Raw genomic sequence first — 27,647 nt, 5'->3', positions numbered from 1 at the left:
TTTCCAGGTTTATATTTTGAGACAATGAAAATAAGAGGTGATGTGTCCTAACTTCTGGAGAATGAGTATGGAAGTCATGACAACTTGTTTTTTACTTCTCCAAGCTTAGATTCAGATACTTTAGCAAGACATCATGTAATATTAAAATTATAGTAGCTTGCAAAGTATTTGCAGTATTAAGAAAGAGGTTGGTTGTTTTCTTTTCAATTTTTTTTGTTGTTGTGTGTATCAGCCAGCAATGTTTCTTCTTTCCTAGGTGAAGAATGGAATTTGGTTGGTGTATTAAATGTTGGGAAAACCATTACTAAAATCAACACCTTCTGATGTGGCTAACATAATACAAAAAGTAGGTTCAAAAAACTTATAATGCTTCCTGCTTTTTGCACATATTATTGATTGCTGGGGGCAAGACCACTATCTTTGGAATAATATTTACCTTTTTGAAAACTTTTTCTCTAGCTCAGATTTGAACTGTTAATCCAAATTCTTTACAGTTTTATTGGTGTCAGATATGAGTGACATATATTTTCCATTACTATAACAGGGAATTTCATTAGTGTTTCATTTGCATTGTTTTCCATTGTTCTAACCTCAGCATGAACTTTGTATTTCCCCTTGTCTTTTCTTGATTGCCATCACACATATAACTTTTTTTTTTTTTTTAAAGCTCACCAGGCTTCACAATGGGATGATGATACAATGCTTTGAGTATTGAATATGTTCCCTTTGGATAAATACAACTTTCTCTTCCTTTGCATTTACAAGAGGATGTTTACTGTTTTAATTATTTGTGAGCCACAAGAATCAGTCATCTTTTAATCTGTTTCCCGGATAGTTACTATAGTATGGGGTATTATGAGATACTGAAGTTTCTCAGCTTCTATTTTGTATGACAATCCTAAAGTTTGTAAACATAGGTGCAAGGAAAAAAAATAATGAGTATTTTCTGTTTTCTTGGATGATGAGATTTGATCAGCATGACTTGTAATCCGTTAGTTCAGTTCATATTTTGGAAGCACCAATGAAATAGTTTCAGTAGAGAAATAATGGAGCATGACATATGTGATAGATCACATTTTGTGATGAATTTGCTGCAGTAACTGTTGGTTTTAGTGGTTCTCTGTGCAACATTCAGTATAAAGAGCACATGGAGACATTTGTGCCTTTGTACATCTGTACCAAATGTGTACAAAAGGACTCTTGTGGCAGCCTTTCATCAGATTCTCTAGAGCTGTAATATATTGAATACTTCAGCCTGGCTTTGCCTTCTCAAAAAAGCATCTGTGAGCCTTAAGTTCTATTTGCCTGTTTGTCTTCAACCAGTATGCCTTCTCTTGCCAGCCCAGGAAGTTTTTTGCTGAAACTTCTGTTGAAACACACGAGGCCAAATCAGAGCACCTAGTCTTTAGGAAGAAACCAAGCATTTTTTTTATTTTTTCCCCCTCTTTACCCTGTTTTCTTGGGGAAGAGAAATGAATGCAGACTGTAACCTACAATTTTAAATTTCTGCCATTAGGTGATGCTGTTTGTTCTGAATTGTAGTTATACAGTGTTCTGCTCCTTGCTGTTCAGCATGGCAATACTTGAATGAATTTTAGTGATGCTGGTGCTCAAAGAGAACAAAGTACTTGAATCTTGAATAGCCTTACTAAAGGCTGCAGAAGGAAGGACTGTGGGAGGAAAACACTGTTTTTTCCTTTTTTTTTTTATTTTTAAAATGTGTTTTTTTATTATTATTATTTTAAAGTGCTTTAGTGTGTGTGCTCTCCTAGACAGTGAGAATCTACCTGGCTGAGTGTTAAGCCTATTTTTTTTCAGCATGTCATGATCATGTTCATGATCATGGCAATGCTTGCTTTGCCGTGCCTGATCATGTCATGATCATGGCAAGCAGGCGATCAGGCCTAGTCAGCATGGGTTTATGAAGGGCAGGTCCTGCTTGATGAACCTGATTTCCTTCTATGACAAGGTGACACACTTAGTGGATGAGGGAAAGGCTGTGGATGTGGTCTACCTTGACTTCAGCAAGGCTTTTGACACCGTTCCCCACAGCATTCTCCTCAGGAGACTGGCTGCTCATGGCTTGGACTGGCGTACACTTTGTTGGGTTAAGAGCTGGCTGGATGGCCGGGCCCAGAGAGTTGTGGTGAATGGAGTCAAATCCAGTTGGAGGCCAGTCACTAGTGGAGTCCCCCAGGGCTCGGTACTGGGGCCAGTCCTCTTTAACATCTTCATCGATGATCTGGACAAGGGGATCGAGTGCACCCTCAGCAAGTTTGCAGATGACACCAAGTTAGGTGCATGTGTCGATCTGCTCGAGAGTAGGAAGGCTCTGAAGGAAGATCTGGATAGGCTGGACCGATGGGCCGAGGCCAACTGCATGAAGTTCAACAAGGCCAAGTGCCGGGTCCTGCACCTGGGGCACAACAACCCCAAGCAGAGCTACAGGCTGGGAGATGAGTGGTTGGAGAGCTGCCAGGCGGAGAAGGACCTGGGAGTATTGGTTGACAGTTGGCTGAATATGAGTTAGCAGTGTGCTCAGGCAGCCAAGAAGGCCAACAGCATCCTGGCTTGCATAAGAAACAGCGTGGCCAGCAGGGCTAGGGAGGTGATTGTCCCCCTGTACTCGGCTCTGGTGAGGCCGCACCTCGAGTACTGCGTTCAGTTTTGGGCCCCTCGCTACAAGAAGGACATGGAGGTGCTTGAGCAAGTCCAGAGAAGGGCTACGAAGCTGGTGAAGGGTCTGGAGAACAAGTCTTAGGAGGAGCGGCTGAGGGAGCTGGGACTGTTTAGCCTGGAGAAGAGGAGGCTCAGGGGCGACCTTATAGCACTCTACAGGTACCTGAAAGGAGGCTGTAGCGAGGTGGGGGTTGGTCTATTCTCCCACGTGCCTGGTGACAGGACAAGGGGGAATGGGCTTAAGTTGCACCAGGGGAGGTTTAGGCTGGATATTAGGAAGAACTTCTTTACTGAACGGGTTGTTAGTCACTGGAATAGGCTGCCCAGGGAAGTGGTGGAGTCCCCATCCCAGGAGGTCTTTAAAAGACGTTTAGATGTAGAGCTTAGGGATATGGTTTAGTGGAAGATTTGTTAGCGTTAGGTCGGAAGTTGGACTCGGTGATCTTGGAGGTCTCTTCTGTGATGTTAATGCATAGAGGAAATGGGTCTGTTGAAATTGTGCAGCCTTTCCAACATAAACCGTCCCAGATAGAAGCCTGGTAACAAATAAGTGAAAATGAAACAAATTATTTTCTCAAATATGGATACCTCACTTATTAAAGAGAGTGATATATCTGGTTACTGAAGCTTAACTTTTCTTGTTATTTTGGAACAAAATTTTCTGTATAGTTCCTACATCATGCAGATTTGTAAAAGGAAAAATATTGGTATCAGACCTGGAAAACAGCTCACAAATTCTCCATATACAACTTGGGTCCATTAAATGACTTAGTGACTTAACTTGCTACATTTATTGTGCTTTGCAGGTGGAAGCAATACGATAAAATTAAAGGATACAAGATAAAATAGTAGTAAAGCCTGCTTTTCCCTCCCACCAGATGAGCAATTACACTAACAGCCTGTGTGCTGTATGTGTTGTGTTCTGGTAAAATTATATTTCTAATCTTTGAAGGTCAAAAACAGTATAAAAATTCTTCATTATAGGCACTTGATGTGGAGTGCATAAACTCCTCCTTTTATACGTGTCTATTGCAGTATTTAAGATTTGAATCTGTTGATCATAGTTTACACTTGAGAAATATTAAAGAACAGGAAAGTGTTTTGTTTTTGCTACTTGTTGAAATGAGTTGATACACTGGTGTGACATTAGTGTTATGATGTATTTATTCCTTTAGCACATGGGCAGCCGAAAACCGAATTCTGTTTTGTTTTTATCATTTCTGCAGCAAGAAGGAGAGACTGTGATTAACAGCTGTAAATTCACACTTGTAAGATCATACTTATATAAGAAGGAAAAGAAAAACAAACTCCTGTCAAAGTGGGTTTCCTGACCCATAGGGGCTGGGGGCAGCGGGAATGGAAAGACAGACTACTTGCAGGCGAGAGACTTGCTGTTCCTGTCTTGCATCCCTGAAAAGGTTAGCAGCACCGCAAATTCTCTGTGGTGATATAATTGATAGAAGCACAGAGTGCAGAGAGCTGCCCCTGTGGTGCTGAGCTAGTGCTGCTCTGTTAAATATGCAGTTCTAGTATTTGAAATGCAGGTAACCTGTGAAGGGTGTTCTTTCAAAGTTAAAAGAAGTACATACTACAACTGTGAATAGATGGCAACTTGGGAAATGCTTGTCAAATCTGATAAATTAATAAAGAGACTTCTTAGGAAATCATAATAAATACTAATATATAATTTTGAGGAGGCAGGGTTACAAGTTAACTTTGTGAAAGCAAATGTCCTTCATTGCCATTGCTATAGATTTAGTAAAACATTGCTGCACCAGTGTTTTTAAGCATCATCCCAGTTGGCATTTAGTATTCTCTGTGCTCATGTTTTGCTCTTTTAAACTAGACATTTGAGAGATATTTCCAGTGTCACAGATTTTGTTAAGTAGTATCTTCACTGTGCTGTTCATTTGCATGTAGGGAGGAGGGAGGGGGACTGGAAAGGAAGACGCACATATCCATATAGGCAAAGGTGCTATCTGTTCTGGTCTTGTTTTCAGGATTCCATTCAGTTACCTTTCTGTTTGAAATGCAGGGCTATCTGAAGAGCCCTGATATTGTTAAAAGGTTCTGATAACATTAAAATAACAGTGGTGATCACCTTGGCATCCTTTTATTAGCTATAGATTATCTAATATCCTTGCTATCAACAAACAAGAACTGGAAGAAAGCTAGCTTTTCATGCCTTATTTTTTCTATGTGGTGGTAGAACTAGTGAGCAGAGGAAAACTTGGCATAGTCAAGTATTTTAATTGTCACATTGCTCAATGACTTCATAAATAACAAGGATCTTCTATTTGAGTTTTGCAGAACTTTATGCAGTCTTTTGGTATTTTTATTTTGGCAATATGCACTGACTGTGTGTTTTGAAAAAACAATACTCTTTAATCAACAACACCCTGAATGCTTTCATAAAGAAGTGGCAAAGATAATATATATCTATATACTCACTATTTAACATTTGCATATTTAGAATTTCATGTCTCCAAGTTCACACATCATATGTGCAGTCAGTCAGACCTGTTCATATTGTTATGGTAGAAGTGGTTTACTGGAAGGATTTTGAAAGGTCATTGAGGGACACTGACCAAAGATCTATTAATTGCACTGGAAAACCTATTGATTTTTATTTAAGTTTCTTGCGTGGATCACTGTCTGTATGTAGGTAGTACAGGAGTGGGAGCAATGCCAAAATACTTTGTGAAGTAATCTGCACTGACATTCAGAGCACCAAGGTATTGAATTAATCCACTGCTATTTGTGAAATGCAAAATGAGCTGGATTTATAAAAGCCAAGATAAGGGCTTGATTTAAGCTTCAGTTGATTAGAGAAAGATTTCTGCAGTCATCTCTCCAGATGTTCTCATTGGAAAATGTCACAACACAGACTGCTTCCATCACACATCCTGATGGACTGCTTCCATCACACATCCCTTCTCTAATCCAAGAAAACAACCATGACTCGAATGGCATTTTCTTCTTGCAAGTAAGTTTATTACTGAATAGGAAAAGGTTCAGTGTTCGTTGATAATGGACTGAACAAGATGAAATGACTGATCAGACAATAGTATTGCACATCTGTTTACCCACCTCTAGCAGCAGTGCATCTTCTTGGAAAAGAGAAGTTGTAATACAAACATGGAATGCCCAGACCATCCTTGTCTCCAAGACTGACTCGCTAAGTTTTCAAATGCATGTTCACAGTCTCAAATTCTGAAATGCACATTTTTTTTGCCACTGATTGAGGGATCGAGAGAAAACAAATGTGCATGTGAAGGTTCCAAATGGCTAAAATATGTATACAAATTGTTGGCAGTTTTGATACATGATTAAGGGATGGTTTGAGCCAAAAATCATTCTTTGCAAAATAAAGCAAGTTTAAAGTTCAGTATAGTAACTATTACATAATCATTCGTGTGGGTTATCATAAATGTCTTGTTAGATGAAAAAATTTAGTAATCTGAAGAAGTACAGAAGAGAGCTCTACTTCTGTGTATAAGTTGACTACTCACTCATGTGCTTGTAACAGTTTGTTTCCAAAATCGCAGATATAGCCTATCAAAATGGTGCTCCCATTTTACTGTGTATTGTTCTTATTTTTGAAATGAGGCATTTTCCATAATTTTAGGGAATAAGGAAATTGATAATAGAAATTAGCCAATCTCTGATTCTCTGTCTGTAATCCATATAATTTATACGTGTATGTATACACAAGTATGTGTGTGTATAATACATAAACATATGCATGAATTCTCCTCACCCCAGACTTATCAATTGCTGCAATCTACTGCCATGTGTGTGCTTTGAAAAATATGGAAGGCGATGCGTATTATTTTTGTTTGAAACTAATTGCATTATTATATATACTTGATTACTGATCTTCCCACAAGTGGTGTTTAGATTGTATTTCTCAGTACGTACTGTGAAATAAATTTCTAAATATGAGACTAATTTCTTAAGTAAAAATCATAACGTTTGGTCTGTATCTGGGAAAAAGATACTTTACTAAGTTCAAAAGAAAATACAGAATAAGTTCTGTGTACCTTGTTAGTTCTTTTTGCATTGGTTGAAAAACACTGTTTTGGGTCATCTCTCAAAATGATCTATGGGGCAGTCTTAGTGATGTGAAAAGCAAAAACTAATAATCATTAAAAAATATGTGAAAATAAGAAAAAAATATGAACATAAATTACATGAATTTATAGAGGCTGAAAAATCTTACTTTACAAATCATCTGTACTTTGCAAACTGCAAATGCCAAAAACTATGCAAGTCGCAAGCACTGTATGTATGTATTTTACTGTGCAATTTAGATACAATGCAAATCATGGAAATAATTGTCCTCTAAGGACAGTTTTCTGAAGAACAAAGCAATCAATGTAAATGTTCTGTTTGGAATCTGAACGGATATAATGGATGTTGTTGCAGTATTTTGAGTTCGAGATGCATTCTCCTTGTGTAACTTCAGGAATATAATTTTTCTGCTTTTAAGTGTAACTAATGCTGCTAGATTGGTGACTGTCTCTGAAGTAAAAATATCCAGTATTTTTCATTTCAGTCCAGTAATTATTTAGGTGGTATATTCAGACTATTTTACTATTTTACATTATTAAACTGAAATTGCAGTTAAGATGTGGATTAGCTTTATCTTTAGAAAGTCAAAGTTTTAGAAACAAAATATTTGAGTTGCTTACTTTTTTTTTTTTTTTTTTTTTCTGTGACAAAGTAAGAAAGGATCAGATTTTGGTACTGTTCTAAAGCATAATTATGGAGTTCAGTGAATTCATACTGAAGTTGGTGACATTTCTGTTGAGTTGTAGTAAAGGCACTACAATGTTTACCTCCAATTTTTTTCCTTTTTATTTTAAGGACAAGTTCTAGCTTTTCTAAAGTTTTTTTCACCCTCTAGGTCAAGTAAAGTTAAGATTTTGCACTTCGATACAGGAATGTTCCAGGATTTATTTCAGGCAGTTGTTCTACACTGTCGTAACAAAAAAATAATAAAAAGAAATGTAGTGTTTTGCCTGCAACAAAAATGGAAATAATCCAGTGAAAATTAGTAAGGTTTTGAGTCATAGTTTCATATGAGCACCACCATTTCATGCATTTCTTTAAAGTGCTTTTAGAATTTGTAGCTGCTGAGAAAAGCTTAAAAAATGCTTTCTTCATTTATAAAGTAAAAATGTAAGTTTTAATGCCCCATGACAGAACAGTCTGGTGGCAGCTGATTCAGTTCTTTTTCAGTGTTCTGATTCAGTACTTCTTCTGCTCTCACCTTCTGACCCACCATTACTGTCAACCTACTACTCCTGCAGGCTTTTCTATAAAAGTGTCGACCTGTCACTTTGAAAATCAACTTCAAAGAAAAGTGTTTATCAATAAAATCCCATAGATGTTTTCTTTGTTCTTAAAATGAAAACAAAAAACAAGCAACAACCAATAAAATACCCCCCCCCCAAAAAAAAGAATGAATAGTGATTTGTAGACCTTAATAATTCAAAAAGAATCATTTATTATCTGTCTTTGCACTATTTCATTTTTTAAACACATTTCAGCTATTGAAATGGACCCTTTAGCTCCATTCATGAGATAGCATTTATTTTTCTTTAATGGAATTTATTAGGAAGAGTTCCTGTGCATATGTATATTTCCTTTCAAGAAGCTGTAATAGCTGTGTGTTTTATTTATATATATACATCTAATGTAGAGTAATGAAACTACCTTGAAGAGGTCTTTCTAGATTTCAGATAGAATCTGCAGTCTTGATTTCATAGATACAAACCTGTAATGAAGTTCATGATTTGTTGCAAGAGGGGAAAGGAAATAAGAATATAAATAAAACTAAAGAAAATATTTTAAACTTTGTATACAATTTGCTTTCTGCCTGTGTATATATATACCTTGTTTTACAAAATATTTTTACTTAAATTGACTGTTTTAAAGGATGCATTTTTTATAGACTTGTTAAAACAATTTGAACAACACCATTACAAATTCATTTGCAAAAAACTAGAATTCTGTTCATCACAGATGCATGAATTCAGCTAGAAACTGGGAATTTTACTTTCGCGGTACCTGCAGTTGTTATTACCAGACTGCAAGAAATTTAGACAAAAACACTTGAAAAGAACTCTGATAGTTGTTATTTAGAGGCAAACTAAGAAACTAGTATCTAGTCTACTTATGTACAGCTTCATGTATCATCTCATTGAAGAGCCTGGGGCATTAGCAAGCTTTCAACATGAAATTTAGTGCTAGGGCATGCATACCTGAGTTATTGTATATCATACATACTAAATGTATGGCTTTTTTAGATGTATAAATCACAACATCAGGGTTCTTTACTAAATGTGAAGTTGATCTTAATCTCAAGAAGGTGGCTACATTTATCTTAATAAGAGATTCTGATCCTGTGCAAAGGTTATGCTTGCTGAATCATTAGAGGAAAATGCATATTCTCAGAATTTCAGGTAAATGTAGTGAATAATCATTTGACTTTCCATAAGTCAGAATTGTCAGCAAAGAAATGCAGTCAATGTCATGTGAGGTCTGGGCTAGTCCCTAGCAGATACAGTAAATAAAATGTGTTAGGGACCATTTCTAACCTTGAGGGCAAGTTGCCAAATGCGGCAAGGCTCACATCCACATGAAAGAATTCTCCTTTTAGGGCATGTCCACCTCAGTCTTTCCGCACCAAAATCAAATCACAGAACTGCCTTTCCCCTACCTCTCATTGGGAAGAGTCCAAGGCCTGTGCTGTGTACCCAATCAGTCCCAAATGTTGTCTAGAGGAGTGCTAGTTGTCATGAGTCAGCAGCCACTCAGGGACCACCCTAACAGTAGACAAACTGGGCAGCCACCAGCCAGTGCTGAAGCCCGGTACCCTGTATCTTCTTCTAATACAATTAGAAACTCTGCTGCAATGAGCTGGAATAAGTGAAGTTTGTTGGAGCCTTCAGACTTCAGTAGTGTATTGTTTACCTAACAATTTATGATTCTTTCTCTTCCTTCCACCTAATGTTCTACATCTTCTGTAATGATTCCTGTACTTGTTTTGGTCACAGTAGGAGCAACTAAACCTCAGGTCTCATTGGCTTGAGCCATCTGAAATCGAGACACTCACTTGAAAAAGTTCTTTGCAGGTAAACATTTGACAACTTATTAGTTCATTTCTTGGTCTCTTGAATTACAGAACATGATTTTGAAGCTGCTATACCCTGCTCCTGTATTAACAACTGTGGCATTCTGTAATTTCTAACCTTTTCAGTAGCTTGTTTTTCTTTAAAATAGGTCTGAAAACACAGATAGCTCTCACCCTGCAGGAAGTTTGAGTGTTGCATTTATCTGTTTGTCAAAGGGTGCTTTGGGGGACATCCATACAGAGTTTGTAGTGGCATTTTAGTATGCAGTTTAGCTGGGTTATAAAGCAAGTGGGCCATGTCATTTGATAGCTGATTTCCTCAGCTGTCACAGGAGTATACTGTAAGATGGAAGGATTTTACTCTGCTCTTATGTATTGTTTGTAGAAGTTTGTAAAAGTGGTACAGTTAACAGAACTGTTGGAAAGGTCCAAGTACTAACTATTATACAGAGTACAATTTAGTTCACTTTCTGAATCCTTTTGTGGTTTGCCAGTGACATATTTAGGACTTTCCAAAACTATAATGGAAGAGTTATAAAAACTTTATGCCATCAGAATTGCACGGTGTAGTGTTTGTCAATGGGAAAATTCTCTAGCAGTACTGCAGTTAGGTTAGCAAAAGATGTTGCAGGTATCAAAAATGATGAACAGTAACTAAAGGATCAACATCCAGATTCATTTTTCAGTTTAAAATGAAATACTATTATTAGCAAAATGCTGGAGGATATGTTTGTATAAGAGCTACAAAGAAAAGACACGAAAGCAAAACATTTTTATTCTAAAATGGGAGGAACACTAAATGCTTGATTAGTATGCTCATAGAGGGTTTTCCTCTGCATGTTTAGTTAAGCTGGTAAAGAATTACACTTTAATGCAATTATTACTAGTTTAGAACCCTTAGGTTATTATTTTTCCCTTAAATGACAGAAAAAGCTGCTTTGTCATCTTCTCTTCATCTGAAAATTGATATTTTCAGTTTCATATTTGCATATAGTACTGCTAGCCACACCACAGTAGGTTAGCAGTGCAAAACACCTTCGTGTCCCTACTTCTCATTAAGTGACTAGTTTATATAAAACAACTGTTGAGAAATAATGCTAAAAATCAAATTTGCAAAATAATACTTGATGAAAGTTGTCGTTTTTTTCACAGGGTGCCATGCTGTGAGAAGAATATACACATCCTGTTACTTATTGTTAACTTGATTAAAGACTCTCTTAATGTGTTTTAACACACTTTTCTGTTGAAAAGTGTTTTTTTTTTTTTTTTTTTTCGTGCCACACCTTTCGTTTGCATTAAAACCATGAAGTCTTTTAAATACTTCAGTGAAAGTTTTCTGTTTACTTTTAATGTTCAGTTTCAATGTGTAAGAAATCTTTTAGGCTGTCTCAAATACTCTGTTTTCAAAAGAGTATCTTCTTCAGGCAGTGTTCTTAAACACAAGCATTTTTATTTGTAAATTGTATGACTAGTTTTCCCAGCAAAAATGTTGCTGAAGTAGTTTGTGGCATTATTTCAGTCATGAAAGAATAAATTGTCTGCCTTGTGAACACTGCACCTAAGGACACTCTGTTCATTTTATAGTCATTTAATTTATGATAACACTTATTTTTGACACTGCTTACAAGCAGTTTGCTTTACTTTGCAGTAGCTGCTTTATACAAAAGCACAATTGCAGAAAGAGTTAATATGTTAACTGCAGTACTTGTCAGTCAGTCTGTTATTGCTAGGTGTGAAACAAATGTGATAGGTTTTAATTTCTTCTCTAGGTTGGGGGAAGAAACTGGTAGCTGAGTTTTCAGAGCTTGTGAAAGAGGATCAAAAAGAGCGGGATGTTGGATCATCCTTAAAAGATGACCTAGTCCTTATTATGAAGTTAAGCTGAACATTTTAACATTCTCTTACCTTTACTCAATGTTGCAGTAAAAGTTCTTGGAGTTTGTTTACTACGCATTGAATGAATAAATGAAAAAATACTGAATTTGGTTATAAAATTTCTTGGAAGAAAAGGAAGACCTTTAAGTGGAAGTACTAAGACCAGAACTGATACTTTGTACAGGCTTGTAAGATAAAAAAGCCAATTTATTTTTTGAAAAATGAAAGAAAGCATTCTTGCTTTGCTTTGTTCAAAAAGATGTGTTGTTAACCTGTTTTGTTTCGGATGAAGAACACACTGTGACGTGAAGGTAACATATGGAAAAAAAGTTAGTCATTGGGAAGAAGATATAAAACAGTCTCAGCCAAACGCTGTAGATCTGAAGCTTCCTTCCCCACAGCTTCAAACTTAGGCACCTGCATTGAGTTCCTTTCTAGCTGTCCCCAGCAGGCTGTACTTACTGCCCTGCAGAAATTTGAGACCTCAGCTTGTAGTCCTGAAACAAAGCAATTACTGTAATTGCAATATCTGTTTTTTTTCTTTTCTTTCAGAAAGAAAAAACATAATTCTGTTATTTATATGTTTATTGGAAAAAGTAACATTTCTTATAAAATGATGTGTAGGGTTGTTTGACCTCAGTGCCAGGGAAGCTCATGGAGCAGATTATCTTGAGAGTCATCACGCAGCACTTGCAGGGCAAGCAGGCGATCAGGCCCAGTCAGCATGGGTTTATGAAGGGCAGGTCCTGCTTGATGAACCTGATCTCCTTCTATGACAAAGTGACGCGCTGGGTGGATGAGGGAAAGGCTGTAGATGTGGTCTACCTTGACTTCAGTAAGGCTTTTGACACCGTCCCCCACAGCATTCTCCTCAAGAAACTGGCTGCTCTTGGCTTGGACTGGCGCACGCTTCGTTGGGTTAGAAACTGGCTGGATAGCCGGGCCCAAAGAGTTGTGGTAAATGGAGTCAAATCCAGTTGGAGGCCGATCACTAGTGGAGTCCCCTAGGGCTCGGTGCTGGGGCCGGTCCTCTTCAATATCTTCATTGATGATCTGGATGAGGGGATCGAGTGCACCCTCAGTAAGTTTGCAGATGACACCAAGTTAGGTACGTGTGTCGATCTGCTCGAGAGTAGGAAGGCTCTGCAGGAGGATCTGGAGAGGCTGCACCGATGGGCTGAGGTCAACTGCATGAAGTTCAACAAGGCCAAGTGCCGGGTCCTGCACCTGGGGCGCTGTGATGGTTTCACTCGGGTGGGTGACCGAGCTCCACCACAACCGCTCTCTCACTCCCCCTCCTCAAAGAGGAACAGGGAGAAAATACGATGAAAGGGGCTCAAGGGTTGAGATAAGGACGAGGAGATCGTGCAGTAATTATTGTGATGGGCAAAACAGACTCAGCATAGGGAGATAGTAAGATTTATTGCCTATTACAAACGAGCTAGAGAAGTGAGAAACAAAGGAAAGAAACCAAAAGCACCTTCCCCCCCATCCACCCTCTTCCACCTCCTCCCCCCGAGCGGCGCAGGGGAACGGGGACATGGGGGCTATGGTCAGTCTATAGAAATTCTTCTCTGCCGCTCCTTCTTGGTCACTCTCGTCCCCTGTGCTGTGGGGTCCCACCCACGGGATGCAGTCCTTGCTGAACTGATCCAGCGTGGGCTTCCCACAGGCAGCAGCTCTTCAAGAACTGCTCCAGATATGGGTCCGTACCACGGGGTCCATCCCTCGGGAGCAAACTGCTCCAACCTGGGTCCCCCACGGGCAGCAGCTCCTGCCAGGTCACCTGCTCCTGCGTGGTCTCCTCTCCACGGGCTGCAGGTCCGGCCCGGAATCTGCTCCGGCAGGGGTCTTCCACAGGCCGCAGTCTCCGTCGGTGCAGGGCCACCTGCTCCACCGTGGTCTCCTCCACGGGCTGCAGCGTGGAACCCTGCTCCACCGTGGTACTCCATGGGCTGCAGGGGGACATCCTGCTTCACCATGGTCCTCACCACAGGCCGCAGGGGACTTCTGCTCCGGCGCCTGGAGCACCTCTCCCCCTCCTTCTTTCACTGACCTTGGCGCCTGCAAGGCTGTTCCTCACTCCTCTCACTCTCCCAGCTGCTGTGTGGCGCAGCGTTTTTTTTTTCCCTGTCTTAAATATGCTCTCACAGAGGCGCAAACAACATCACTTATTGGCTCAGTTCTGGTCAGCAGTGGGGCCCTTACCAAACATGGGGCAGCTTCTAGATCCTTCTCACAGAAGCCACCCCTATGGCCCCCTGCTACCAAAACCTTGTCACATAAACCCACTACAGGCGCAATAACCCCAAGCAGAGCTACAGGCTGGGAGATGAGTGGTTGGAGAGCTGCCAGGCGGAGAAGGACCTGGGAGTATTGGTTGACAGTTGGCTGAATATGAGCCAGCAGTGTGCTCAGGTGACCAAGAAGGCCAACAGTATCCTGGCTTGCATAAGAAACAGTGTGGCCAGCAGGGCTAGGGAGGTGATTGTCCCCCTGTACTCGGCTCTGGTGAGGCCGCACCTCGAGTACTGCGTTCAGTTTTGGGCCCCTCGCTACAAGAAGGACATGGAGGTGCTTGAGCAAGTCCAGAGAAGGGCTACGAAGCTGGTGAAGGGTCTGGAGAACAAGTCTTAGGAGGAGCGGCTGAGGGAGCTGGGACTGTTTAGCCTGGAGAAGAGGAGGCTCAGGGGTGACCTTATCGCTCTCTACAGGTACCTGAAGGGAGGCTGTAGCGAGGTGGGGGTTGGTCTATTCTCCCACGTGCCTGGTGACAGGACGAGGGGGAATGGGCTTAAGTTGCACCAGGGGAGGTTTAGGCTGGATATTAGGAAGAACTTCTTTACCGAAAGGGTTGTTAGACATTGGAACGGGCTGCCCAGGGAAGTGGTGGAGTCCCCATCCCTGGAGGTCTTTAAAAGACATTTAGATGTAGAGCTTAGGGATATGGTTTAGTGGGGACTGTTAGTGTTAGGTCAGAGGTTGGACTTGATGATCTTGAGGTCTCTTCCAACCTAGAAATTCTGTGATTCTGTGATTCTGTGTTGGCATTGTTCAGTCAGAAGTATTCTGTCCTATAGTATTAAGAAATGAAGTTGTGTCACATTGTGAGTCTTCTGAAGGCTTCCCTGGCTGGTCTGATTTAAAACACAAACAGCAAACACCATTGAACCATATTTTGCCTTTAGTAATCAGTTGAGTCCTGCAATCTACCATTTATAGTCTCTGTATAGTTATATAAAAGTATTTTACAGTCAGTTGAGTCCTGCAATCTACCATTTACAGTCTCTATTGTATAGTTATAGAAATGTATTTTACAGTCCTTTCCCGAAACACTTGCTTTATTTTACTATGCTTTAACGTAGTGAAAATACAATTATCATCAAAGATAGCTTTATACTTGCATGTAATAGAGTGCACATCGTTTACACACATAGTAGAAAATTGATGGTTTGTTCTTTGACTCATCACTAAAATCTTGGAAGCCCTGCATACAAAGGAATGTGGAAATGGAATAGTGAATATCATTAATAATGTCTTTGTGCTGTGTTCAATTTTAAAGCCTATTAGCTTTCTCCTGTTTTCCTTTTTTTTCTTCCACTTCTTGGCTGTGAAGTTTGGGATTATATAAATATACTGAACTTATTCTTTACAGTTCCTTAAAACATTTTATTACTACTAAAGTCACTTCATAATTGCAATAGGAAACTCTGGGGTGTGTTATTATGGGAAATTGCCACCCCTTGGGTGGTAGTACCTTGCTTCTAGTCTTATGTCTATCAGTGCGCTCCAAACATTGCAATTCGGTATTACATGCTGTTGTATTTAGCTGCAGAAATTTACCATGAAATGCAGCAATCACAAGCACAAATCATTATATGTTTTGAAATAAGCCTGGATCTATTTCCACGTTATTTTCATCATTTGAGTATTGTGTTGATAGCTTTGCCACAGATTAGTTTATATGTGTGGCACTGATTTTTTTTAAACTCTTGGTTCAATCTGAAATAAAAAGAGAATGTCAAGTAATCCTGGACACTACTAAAGTTATTGTTGGAGCATAGTGTATCTGGTATTTATTTTTGCTTGCTGAATTCAAACATTTCTGAGGAAATATTTTGATCCCTAATGTTGGGAGTTTCAGAATACTGTGTTAACGTGAGAAAGTGATGACATGTGGCCTCAGTGAGGGTATTTATTAATCAAAAGAGAGTACAGGTATGAATTTGAATTGCTTTGGCTTCTTTTCCATTTCTACTCAAAGTTGTAAGCAGCTGGCTTACAGGGTTATTTCAGCTGAATTGGGTTTCAAGGAGCAATTGAAATACTGAGAGAGGGTAGCACCAAAGCAGGTATGCAGGCTGTTGTGGGAGACGTGAAGTACCAAAGTTGTCATGAGTAATACAGTGAAGAGGCTAACAGAGGTTCTCACAACCGTTTTGACAGTTTGTGGCTAGAAGAGTGTTACCAAGTGTAAAAGATAATGAGGAAATCAACAGAAACGTTTGGTGGTAAGCTATTTTTCTTTAAATGATTTTCATAATTGGGATATTTTATCGAATGTCTGGAATTTTTATCCAGAAGAAAATTTATGCCTAAAATGCTTTGCTAATCTTGACATAGAAGGCAAAAATATCCTAGCCATGCAAACAGTGGCAGCTTGCCCAAATGGCTTGGAATTTCATATTGCAGTGATAGTTATAATGACTAAAATGAATCATGTGATTTGCCCAATCGTTACCTCAGTATTTTTTCATAATTCTGGAATACTTTGAAATCTTTCATTTTCACTCTGATTTGGAACAAAATGCAATCTTGAAATTTCAATGATATGTTATGTGTTCTCAGCACAGTTCTAGTCATATTGCTGATGTTTAGATTTTATTTCCTTTAACTTTCTTTTTTCTTTTGTTCCAGTTAAAGAAAAAAAAATTAGAACCTCTTTTATGACTGTTTTGAAAATCAGCAGTCTGATTACTGGCTTTAGTGGGCTGAGAATAAGATAGTGAGTGACTAAAGTCATGTATACTCTGTTGTCGATGCAAATTTGTACAAATTCAAGTGATATAAATCACAGGGTTTTAATACTGGGTGATACTTAGCATCACTGTTTTTTTCTTACTCCAGCTGTTAGGATAGACAAAGACTGCACTAGAAAATATTTGGTATTTCAAGTGAAATCCAGCTGTGTTAGACCTTACTTTATCCATTTAAGTAGTAGATCTAACCCTTTAAAAAAAAAAAAAAAAACCTCCTTGTGGAAGCATCTATTTGTTCATGAAAAGTGGTTTCTGTTTCTGTTTCAGGAACTGTAAATAAGTGAATGATGAAAGCTGAATTGTTTAAAAACAAATGAACCAATTGTGTTACTGTCTTTTGTGGGAACCTATTCTGGATTCTCAAGTGTTTATATTATCATCTCAGTGGCTGGAAACTCCTGTGTTTTGCCTTGGAAAGACTAATGGAAAAAAATATTCAGCAACCGAGATGGCTTGTTACCCTTTTCTAGTAGCTGGACACTCTTTAGCTTCTGCTTTTTTTGGCTGAGTCATGATTGACTGCTAGGTACCTTCTTTTTCCTTCCACCTCAGTAAGGATAAAACTTTCATCTTCTAAACCAGTCCTCTTTAGAGAGTTTTAGGTTATCACAAAAAAATCCTACTTTTAGATTCTAAATTTTATTTTCTTCCCAGAAAGATAAAAGGGTCACCTTTCTTGGGAGAAATGAAATAAACCTAATGTCTATCCAGGAAATAATTTTGGAAGAGAGAGAATATATCCAAAGGTAATGTAGCAGTAGCAATAAGCTTTGTTGCCATGACTTCTACATTTTCAGATATTATAACAGCTGGCCATTTTTGTCATACAGGCTTAACAGTACAGTAAGGGGAAGAGTATTCTGGGGAGAGTGCCTTCACTTAAATGGATGTAAAGATAGCACTCAGTCATTCACAGGAGTGCAAGTAGCTCTCAGAGTAGCCAGGCAAGTCTGCTGGAGAAAGGAGCCTCTGTCCACAAGTATTTCAGTAGATCTGCAGGATGTGGTGAAGTCCAATAATAGACTTGATTGCTGAAAGCCACAACTACCTCTATTCTATGCCAAAGTGCCTGTAGTCTGCAGTAGGCCTAGGAAAACACTAGCACGAAGGGAAAAGAATACTGACGTGTTCGTTTTTGCTTTGAAGTAAAATTTGTGTATCTATCATTTCTGCTTCTTGGATAAACAAGACAAAAAACAAACCCACAAATGAACAAGATGAAATCTTTTTTTCAGCACCATCATAGGTGTGGAGGAACCTAATCAGCCTAATCCGTTGATTTATCACTCCTCATAGTAAGCTGCTCTATTATACAAATCTGAATGCTGTGTTTTGTCCAGATGTTCAATTACTCTTACTTATCACCAATCTTGTTGAACAGGTGTTAGAGGAAAACTGATTCCTCTTGGTCAGCCTGTCTGGTGGCAGGGCCTCAAGGATATGTTTCTCATTGCATAGTCATTACGTAGTTCTGATAAGGTACATTCAGAAGTCTTTAAATATGTCTTTAACAGTGACCAAAGGTTGTTAGCAAATCCCTAGCATGCATTTCATGGAGACACTTTTCTTTGGCATGACCTAGTCTAGTATGATTTTCTGTCTGGAAAAGTCCTGCAGACTTGCAGAAAGAAGGGATTTAATGGGTCATAGCTATTCACATGTCCAGAGCAGGAGTGGTTAGAGTATTCATGGTTAAGATTTGCCTATTCATCTGTGGAGATTTGCAATATTTAAGCCTGCTCCAGGAGTCTGTAGGTCTCATGTTTCAGTGCATTCCAGTGTTTGACTAACTATTACTGTTAAAAAAAAAATATTTTCTGAACATGTAATATGAATGTTCTCTCCTTTAGGCCAATTACTTCTTGTCCTGTAGACAGTATACTTTTTTTTTTTTTTCCTTGAAGCTATTTAAAGGATATTGCGTTCCCTAGCAAACTTCTGCATTAGGTTAACCATGTTGCTTTTGCTCCCACTCTTTTTTGTTATCACGGTCTTAGACCTCACTTTTATTACTTTATTTGTTTTCTTTCCATCCAGCTTAATTATTTTTCAATACATTGTATTGTGCAAAACTCTTATCTTTTAGTCTAGAAAAGATGTGCTTGTTTTAGTTGGGATAGTTGAGAAATTCAATTTATTCATTCACAGATAATTAATTCAATTATATTAATATATATATATAATATATATAAGAATACATTTAAATGAACACTCTGGCATCTTAAATATATATTGTTTTTAAGATTTCTCTGTTGTGAGAAGTCAATGAATATGCAGGATTATTCCACTGATGGGCAAAAATTGTAATATATTTTCTAGAACTATTTCTGGTTGTTACATAATCTGATAAATATTCTAGCTACTCTTCTCACCCTTATAACCAAAAAAAAAAAGTTAATGTTAGGGTAGAATGAACCTTGTCTTGAACAAATGGAAAGTAAGTAATGGGCTTATGCTTCTTCTCATGGTCTTAGCCCTTTTATTTTTGTTGGGGTGAGATGAAAGTGTCTTACCCTTACAGTCATTTAGGCTGGAAGGGATTTCAGGAGACCATCCTCCTGTTCAAAACTGAATTCAGATCAGGTTGCTCAGATCTTTATCCAGACAAGTCCTGAAGACCCCCAGGAGAGAGAATCCACAGTGTCAGTGAGCAACCTGCTCCATATCCTAATAGTAAATCTTTTTCTTTATATCCAGTCTGAACCTTCTGTTTCATTTTTATGACTGTATTTTCTCTGATAAACCACTGCAAACCTGAGTTAGGAGAGTGGCTCAGTCTTCTGCTTTGTAGGCATGGAAGGCTGCTATCTATCAGGTTCTCCTCAAGCTTTTTCCTCTCCAACCTAAACAAAATAAAATCAAAAAATAGTTCCCTCAACTTCTTTTCACATTGCATAGTCTCAGCCCCTTGCATTGTGCAGATTAACAAGTGCCAAGGAGAATAATTGCTTCCCTTGATCTACTGGCTGTGTTCCTGTTGATGCAGCTTATGATGCTGTTAGGTTTCATCACTATGAGAGCGTGCTGGCTTATTTTTGGCCTACTGTCCCCCGGTCCTTTTCAACCAAACTGCATATACAGCCAGACAGTCCCCAGCCTGCATCAGAAATTATTCTGTTCCAGGCACAGGTCTGTGCATTTGTCATCACTGAATTTTGAGAGGTTCTTAATAGTATCGGCAGTATGAAGTTGTTCCAAATTCTGTGAGGGTGCATTCTCTCTCTTCCTCCAGCTCTCTGATAAAGATCTTAAACAGGATAGGAACTCTCTCTGCCTGCATCAGTAGCAACAACCCTTTGTCTGATGATTCAGCCTTGATCCCCTAATTCTCTTTGATTTTTGTGAAACTTCACAGAATTATCGATTTGGACATAAACTATCTGAAATTTGCTATCTCAAATGACAAAGTTCATGCATCTCCCCTGAAAAGCTTATCAGGCATACATTGTGCTACATAGTAGGGAAAAAAATGTAGTTTCCTTAGAAGATAAGTTCAAAGATTAACTAAATCCACCTGTTACTTCATGTAAGATCAATGTTAGTATTTTGATGATTCAGCTCAAAACATATGTTGAAAGAAGATAATTTTTATAATCCAGGGTACTAAGAGAAAAGGGAAAATACAGTCAATAGGTTTTTCTATGACCTTAATATGTGCTTTAAGATTTCTGTGGTTGTGCCATCCCAGATGTGTTATTCTTTCCCTTCTCCCTTCCTTATCCTCATACAGCTCTTATATCCATTAGCCAGTTTAAATCAAATTTAACAAAAATTTATCTATATGGGTACCAAAAATGAGAATAGGTAAATGAGAAAGCCAAAGCAGCTCTCATGGGAGAGGAGGTTGAATAGTGGCAGCTCAATCCCTGATCCACCGCAAACTAAGGCTGACGTTTGGCAGCTGATCAGCAAATGTACCTCTGAAACACGTGTTCTTGGGTGTTTCTACACATTCAGCTGTGTGGCAGAACTAGGAGCATCGCAGAGAGTGAAGTAAAGGAGCCAAGTCCATAAAAACATGAAGTTTGTTGGTTCAGTAGTTCACAGAAACCTTTTTTTTTTCTTCCGTAATGTTCCATAATTTGAATCAAAATTTAATACTCTGGAACTAAGCATTGTTGGACACAACTTCTTTCTGGCTGGGAACTGGTGATCTGTAAAGAATGTAGTATCTGGAGTTTCTTCATGTAACTAATTATTGCTTGTTTCTGTTTTTTAACTTGTTGCTAGAGAGGTGTGTTTTACTGCCATTACCCACACCTCCAACACACTTTTTTTAAGCTACATCTTTGTCTTGCTATTTGTCAATGTGCTTTTTAGTAATATGTAAAAAGAAGAGTGACAGTGTTAGCAGGGATTATAGAAACTGTTAGTATTCTATTCATTTCTGTTTGTGAGAACACATTTCCTTTTGCTTATCTGTAGTTACAGCAAACAGAACTTCTAAGAAACAGAAATATTTCTGTGGTTGAAACAAGGATACTTCTGATTCTGCCTTCTGCATTGATTAGAGACAGACTTAATTGCATTCTGGCAGAACAATTTATGTTGAAGCTGTTGTTATCTAAAAGCATAAATGTTCTTACTGTGTAATACTACTATTTAAGTTGACTAGATAACGTTTCTAATGCCAGAAGTGTTGGTGATGGTTTGAAGAGGGTATTTTTGATGGAGGCTTTGCTATTGTCTGTATAGCTACTGGATCTGGAGATTCTGGTTGCATTTTGCTAGATGTATGCAGGTTTCTTGTTCTGCCACAAGCACTGTCATGCTTAGAGAATTTGCATTCTTACCCCTGAGCTTGGCTTCATTGCTGTTAGAGGGAAAGATTCAAGAAACAACATATTATTAATCTATACATTCTTTGGGCTCCGCTGTGAATGATTATGTTAATGAAAATTACTTATGTGAACTTCATAAGAAAATACAGGGAGATTATCAGAGGTAGTCCTGCTCAGATTAATCTCCTAAAGTATGATAGTGTCTTTATATATTAGCGACTGTAGTTACTATTGTATTATATTTGCAAATTTTGTAGGATAACATAAAAGCTTTAGTTTGGATCTGATTTTTTTTTCATTGTTTTTCAAGAGAAAAAGCGTGCCTTTTCCCTCAGGACTTGCATATCCCAAACCATCCAAATAAAACACAATATATTACTCCTTGGCTTTGAGAGCAGTGGGCCTATATGGTCTGGTTTGGTGACTTTCATAAGCTCTTGTTTAATATTTATGTAGTAGCTTTGTGTATGTGGGCTGAAATCATTCTGCTTAGTGTCTGTTTTAAGTAATTGAAATAGATTATTGTATTACAGGTAAAGAGAAAGAAATGATGTGAGGAAAAAACACAGCAATCACTAGGGAAGGCATTTTCTTTTAAGTGTTATACAGTTCAATTTCTCACTGACATGATATAGATCTTCATTGTGTTTCAAGGCAAGTACAGAAAACAAGTTAAAGGTATTATAAAGCTATGTTATGAAAGATATCTTTCTTAACTGACAGAGAAAGACACCTGCTTTTGAATGCTGAGTCTTTCATTTTTCTGGTTTTTAGAAAACAACTTCAGAAACTGACACACTAACACTAAGGCAAAATTTGCAGTATTGACTTGACTGAAGCACTAGAGATCACTACCATAGAGCTATATGCTTTTAAGTTTAAGCTTGTTTTAAGTAACTTTTAAAATTTACATGGATAAAGATTTCAGCCTACACATAGACTGCAGCTTCCTTTCATATTTAAATGCATTCAGAATAAACCATATATATATTTGTGTATGGTTTATAATCTCAGATATATGTATATGTGTGTATGTATCAGATTAAGATATATGTACATCTCATATGTATATATATTGTGTGTGTGTATATATCTTGTCTGTGTATGTAAAACCATAGTTCTACGTAATAAAATAACCTAGTGTTTTTAAGGTCTAGTGCAATTCCATGCTATTGGCCAGCTATGCTGTCAGTAGTGTAAATAGAGAATAGATTTAATGATCTTTTGTAACGCTAGCTAATGTGAATAAGACAGACACCAGAACTGTCCTATTCCTTAGTTTCTGCCTATATTTTCTTTGGAAATCTGGTTGGATTATGGCCAGTTTCACACCAGCTGCTACATGTTTTCAGGATATTTTTGCACTTTATGTTAAGTGAGATCTGAGGCTTGCACAATACTGACTCCTTTCCCAAGCATTGCAGAAGGTCTCTGGAAAAGGTACAGAGCCTTACTTCCTACTGCATTTATCTTCAAAGGAAGAACTCTAAGGCCAATAATTACTTGGAAAAATTCACTAAACTCTTCATATTGGGCAGTACAGTTTAATAAATCTTTGTAAGAAGTTGAGGCTTAGGATGATGTTTTTCTTGATATTTACAAAAATCTGCCATTGTGGAAGGTTACAGTAACTGCCGTTTCTTCGGGCTGATGAGAATGAGAAGATTTGAGAGAGATTCAGCATGCAAGTGAGTCAGCTTGGTGTGGTGGACAGTGATTCTTTCCTTTGATCTATGACATTCCATTTGTGACTCTACTACATGGAGAGCTGAACTGGCTTACATTGCAGCCCAGGTTATTACAGTACGCTGGCATGAATTTTAGGTTACCATAAAATGCAGTTTTGATGGATCAGCTGGTGGTTCATGAACAGCCAATATGAACTGGAACTTCTCCAGCAGTGGTTGCTCAGGAATCAGAGCTCTTGGAGTTGACCTCATGAGTCTTTCTGAGAAGTATATAGATTTGTCTTGGGCACATGGCAAGGTTTCTTTTCCTTGTTTCATTTCACTGTGTAATAAGTCAGGGATGACATACTAAAGCTGGGGTACTCATAACAAAAGCTAGACTTAACTTGGTAAAACTGCATGCTGCTTCAAGAGACTCTCAGTGGGTGTGTAACACTGTGGTTGTTGGTGAGTTGTTTTTAAATTAAGGTGTTGCTAAGGTTGTGGTCTGATGCTCCTGTTTTCACTTTGAACGAATCTCATTATAATCCCACTGTAACTTTTGAAGCATGTGTGGATTTTAATTAAAATTTTACTTTTAGCAGAATACTTACTTTGTTAATTGAATGTCTTGTTTGAATCACACTGAAACAGATTACATACTTTATTTTAGCTGATAGTGCTTAATCTAGATTAATTTGTACCGTTCAACATTACACTGGTGAAAAATAAAAGGTAGCGTTACAGGCATATCAGGGTCTTGCTACAGCATAAAAATCAAATAACTAATATTTTCCAAACATACACAACCACTGTATTATTAAATGGTCACCATTTGTTCAAGCTTTGAAGTATGACATCATATGTGATGCATGACCTTTGGAAAGCACACAAAAATGTTGTGGAAATAATTAATATTTTAAAACTTGTTTTATTAACTGCATTTCATATAGGTATAGTTATGCATGTTAGCACAGATCTACCAATTATGTCTTAAGACTGAGCAATGCTCTTTGCTTTTTTTTGAATGTAAACCTTCTCTGTCTCTGGTACTGTTACTTTCTCATGTTAGAATTTGAGATTATCTAAATAAGAACTCATAAGAGTATGTTCAAATTTCTTTCTGAATTTGTTTTTGTGATTGGTAATCTGTTTTGGATATCACATCCTCATCTCCTCCTACCCAACTTCATTCTCTTACCATGTCAGAAAGCTGATCCATCCTGCAGGATAAATTTTGATCCACTGATGTATATGATACATAGAATTGTTTTTGACCGTGGCCAAAAAAGATGAGGGAGAGAAATGCAAAATTGGAATGAAACAACCTAAATTGATATTCTACCTAAAATTCTTTGTGCAACAGTTCTTGGTTTTAAATTAAATTTAAAAAAAAAAAAAAAAAAAAAGATTTGAACAAGTATGGTTTGGATATCACAGAATCACAGAATGGCTGAGATCGGAAGGAGCCTTTGGAGGAACCTCTTGTCCAAGTTCCCTGTTCAAAAGCAGGTTCATCTAGAAAAGGTTGCCCACAACTATGTCCATACAGCTTAAAGAATATTAACAATATGTGGATATGATTAATCCTCATGTGATTAAGTTTTCTTAAAATAACATTATTTTGTCATTTAAAAATAAATGCTTATGCTTTAAGAAGATATTTCAAAGGTTGTAACTCCACAGAAAAATCAGAACAGGTTTTTGTTTAAATAGGTAACAATTCCTAAAGCTATAAATATGCATGACAATATATGATATTATATTGTATCTTAAAATAATAGGTAATTTTCTTATGGAATGTATTTTTCTTAAAATACCTATGCTATGGATGTATTGTTAACACCAACTTCACCTCACTTCTTGGTAATGAAGTTAGGTATGCATGCATGAATCCATTAGAACTCTGTGCCATTATGTCATCCACAAAACATGAATATATTGGTGTTCAAGAATTCACATTTGTGTATATATAAAATAAAAAAGACAGATGTCATCTTTACTTGTTTGCCATTACTGTAATGAAGACCTTATCAAAGGAAAAAAGTCAGTGGCTCTCATTTGATAAAAGGAATTTATGCTTAGGTATATATGGATAACACATTGCTTCTGAAGGTTGTGTACAGAAGATAAAGAGGACAAGTGGCTCTCTCCACACTAGCTAGCAGTTGTGTGTGTATTTGTATATGTATTTTACAACTTTTTTCTTATGTTTTTATTCACTTGGTAGTTTTCCATGATTCTTCCTGAAAGCAGGCATTACCTTTCAAGTAAGCTATTCTGGCTCAGCATGAGGAGCATATGACACAGAACTTTAATGGAAAAATACCTCAGTCAAACATGTGGTAGCTGAAGGAGGAATTAATTAATTAATGTCTGCTTTTACTACTATTTTGTGATAATTTCTGTTAATAATACCTAGTTTACTCTGCAATTTATTTTTTCATTTAATATTTTCAATGAAACAGATGTCCGTTTTACATTTTTCCATTATTTCGTGCATGAAACTTAGTATTCCTGAGCAATTTGTTAAATTAATCTTTTGTTTTTATTTAGGTATATGAGTTAGATGGCATTCCCCTGATCCTGGACAACTGCAGCATTGATGACAACAATCCTTGTATCCTTTATGGAAGAATTCAAATCTATTGAATATGACACATTTTTGGAAAGTAAAATAAAAAAGATAGGGGAGCTTAATATATGTTTGTTAGCATTGCTTTCCCTTGGTACCTATGTCTAACTGGCCTTAGGATTCTAGCTTGTTTTTAAATGCTTGGTTGAGAAGCAACTGAATTTGTGAAAATGCATTCATCTACTGGACACTGAGTTGAAATGTTGTATTCTGTTTCCTAAAATAATTAATGTTACTGTTTTACAATGTAAAACAATGTATCACAGCTAACTGTGATAGAAATCTGAACTAAGGTTGTTCTGTCATTGTGTCAGATCTGGAGTTTACATTTCAACTGAAGTCTATTCAGTAGACTGTAATAAGTACCCCATCAATTCTATGCGCTTATTACATCTGCCCATGGAGAACTTATTCTAAGCACAGAAAGAAGGCTAGTAAGCTGCAGAATGAAAACGTGTATAATTCAGTGTCATCTGAGTTATCACTGTTGCTTTATGTGCACTGTTTTTACATTCATCATTTTTCATATAGAGGGAGACTTGATAGTGTGTCTCTTGACAGTGCACTGAGTAGTAGAGTAGTATTTCTATGGTCCCGTTCTGGTAAGAGGAACTGCAGGGATGCAGAGGGAAGGGCAGGAGAAGTTATCCTTCTCCAAGCAGAAGTGTGGCCTTGAGAAAACCTAGTAAGGAGTTTTGAACCTGAATGACTGTTACTTTGCTGGAAAGCACAGCTTATGCAGCAACATTTAGAATCTCTTTCTACAATTATTCCTTCATTTTAGCTGTTAGTAAAATGGAATAAAATTTGAAGTCTTCAAAGGATAGAGTTGTAATTTACAACCTTGAGTGAAATGAAAATAAAATACCAAGTGGGAGCCTTTACTTCATTTTGGGCGATGTGAAACTTCTTACACCTTTTTATACAGGTTGTTAATTTATGGCTGAACTATAAACCTCTTACCAGAATATAAAACTTAGTTTTAAAGACTGACTTATCATAGTGACACCTCAGCTTTCATCACTGATTCATAGCATGTGGTTTGCAGGTACATGGAAGAATTACTAGCATTTGGGCAGAGTGAGGGCTAGCCTGCTGTTACAAGGTTTACTGTGTCAGCTTTTGGTGAACAGTTTCTGGCTACTGTTTTATTGTTTTGGTGTAAAGTTATTATTCCAAGCACTGTTGTGTTGCATGAAGTTAATGCTTTCCTGCTTCTCTCCTGTCTCTTTAACATTCCTTGTCTACTGTGTTCTCAGCATGTCTTATGTGGGAAAGTGAAAGAGGAGTTTGAAGTTTATATCTCTGCTTTTATCTGCTTCGTAGCCATAGCACATTCTGATACTAACAGACACCACAAACCAAGGCCTCAGTAGCATGTAGATGTCCAGCTCCATTGCATAACGTTCCTCTGAAGAGATATGACTGATTCCCTTCTCCCTCTGTGCACCCTATTCTGCTTGGAACAAATCTGTTTTGTGATGCTTGTAAAACAGAGCAATACTGATTTGAAAGCCTACTTACTTGAAATTGAAGCACCTTAAAATTGCCCAAAATCTAACTCTGTGATCCAGAGTGAATATATTTTGTCTCTTTTCTCTTTTTAATGAGGATTAATTAAAAGGAAATATTTAGGCAACTTGAGCTAAATGTTGAGAGAGTTGCTGAAATTTGTATATCAATGATGCTGCAGTTTGCCAAGAGGATGTAGAATGCAGCAAGGGAAAGCTTGATGTAGCTCTTCAGCAGCGGTTTGTTTGGGAAGTCTTGTCCAGAAACTTCTCTTTAAATTCTTGTTTCTAGTGCCTGTTTTTGTGGTTTCAGGCTGTG

The 27,647-nt window shown here is 37.7% G+C and overlaps 1 protein-coding gene across 4 annotated transcripts in view; it reads left to right on the top strand.

Annotated features, from left to right (window-relative positions):
• ATXN10 (ataxin 10) overlaps window positions 1-27,647 on the top strand; it is a 108,783-nt gene that overhangs the window by 66,488 nt on the left and 14,648 nt on the right. For all 4 annotated transcript variants that reach the window (XR_004746055.1, XM_035309502.1, XM_035309492.1 and 1 more), the window contains one exon: window positions 25,739-25,802. Coding sequence is in view for 3 of the 4 variants with exons in the window: in XM_035309502.1 (XP_035165393.1) it covers window positions 25,739-25,802 (64 nt within the window). In the remaining variant the exon portion in view is untranslated. Of the gene's footprint in view, window positions 1-25,738; window positions 25,803-27,647 lie in introns of those variants that run through there.

The sequence above is a fragment of the Oxyura jamaicensis genome, chromosome 1 (genome assembly GCF_011077185.1).
Source record: "Oxyura jamaicensis isolate SHBP4307 breed ruddy duck chromosome 1, BPBGC_Ojam_1.0, whole genome shotgun sequence".
Classification (NCBI taxonomy): domain Eukaryota; kingdom Metazoa; phylum Chordata; class Aves; order Anseriformes; family Anatidae; genus Oxyura; species Oxyura jamaicensis.
This window is presented reverse-complemented; position numbering and strand designations above follow the sequence as displayed.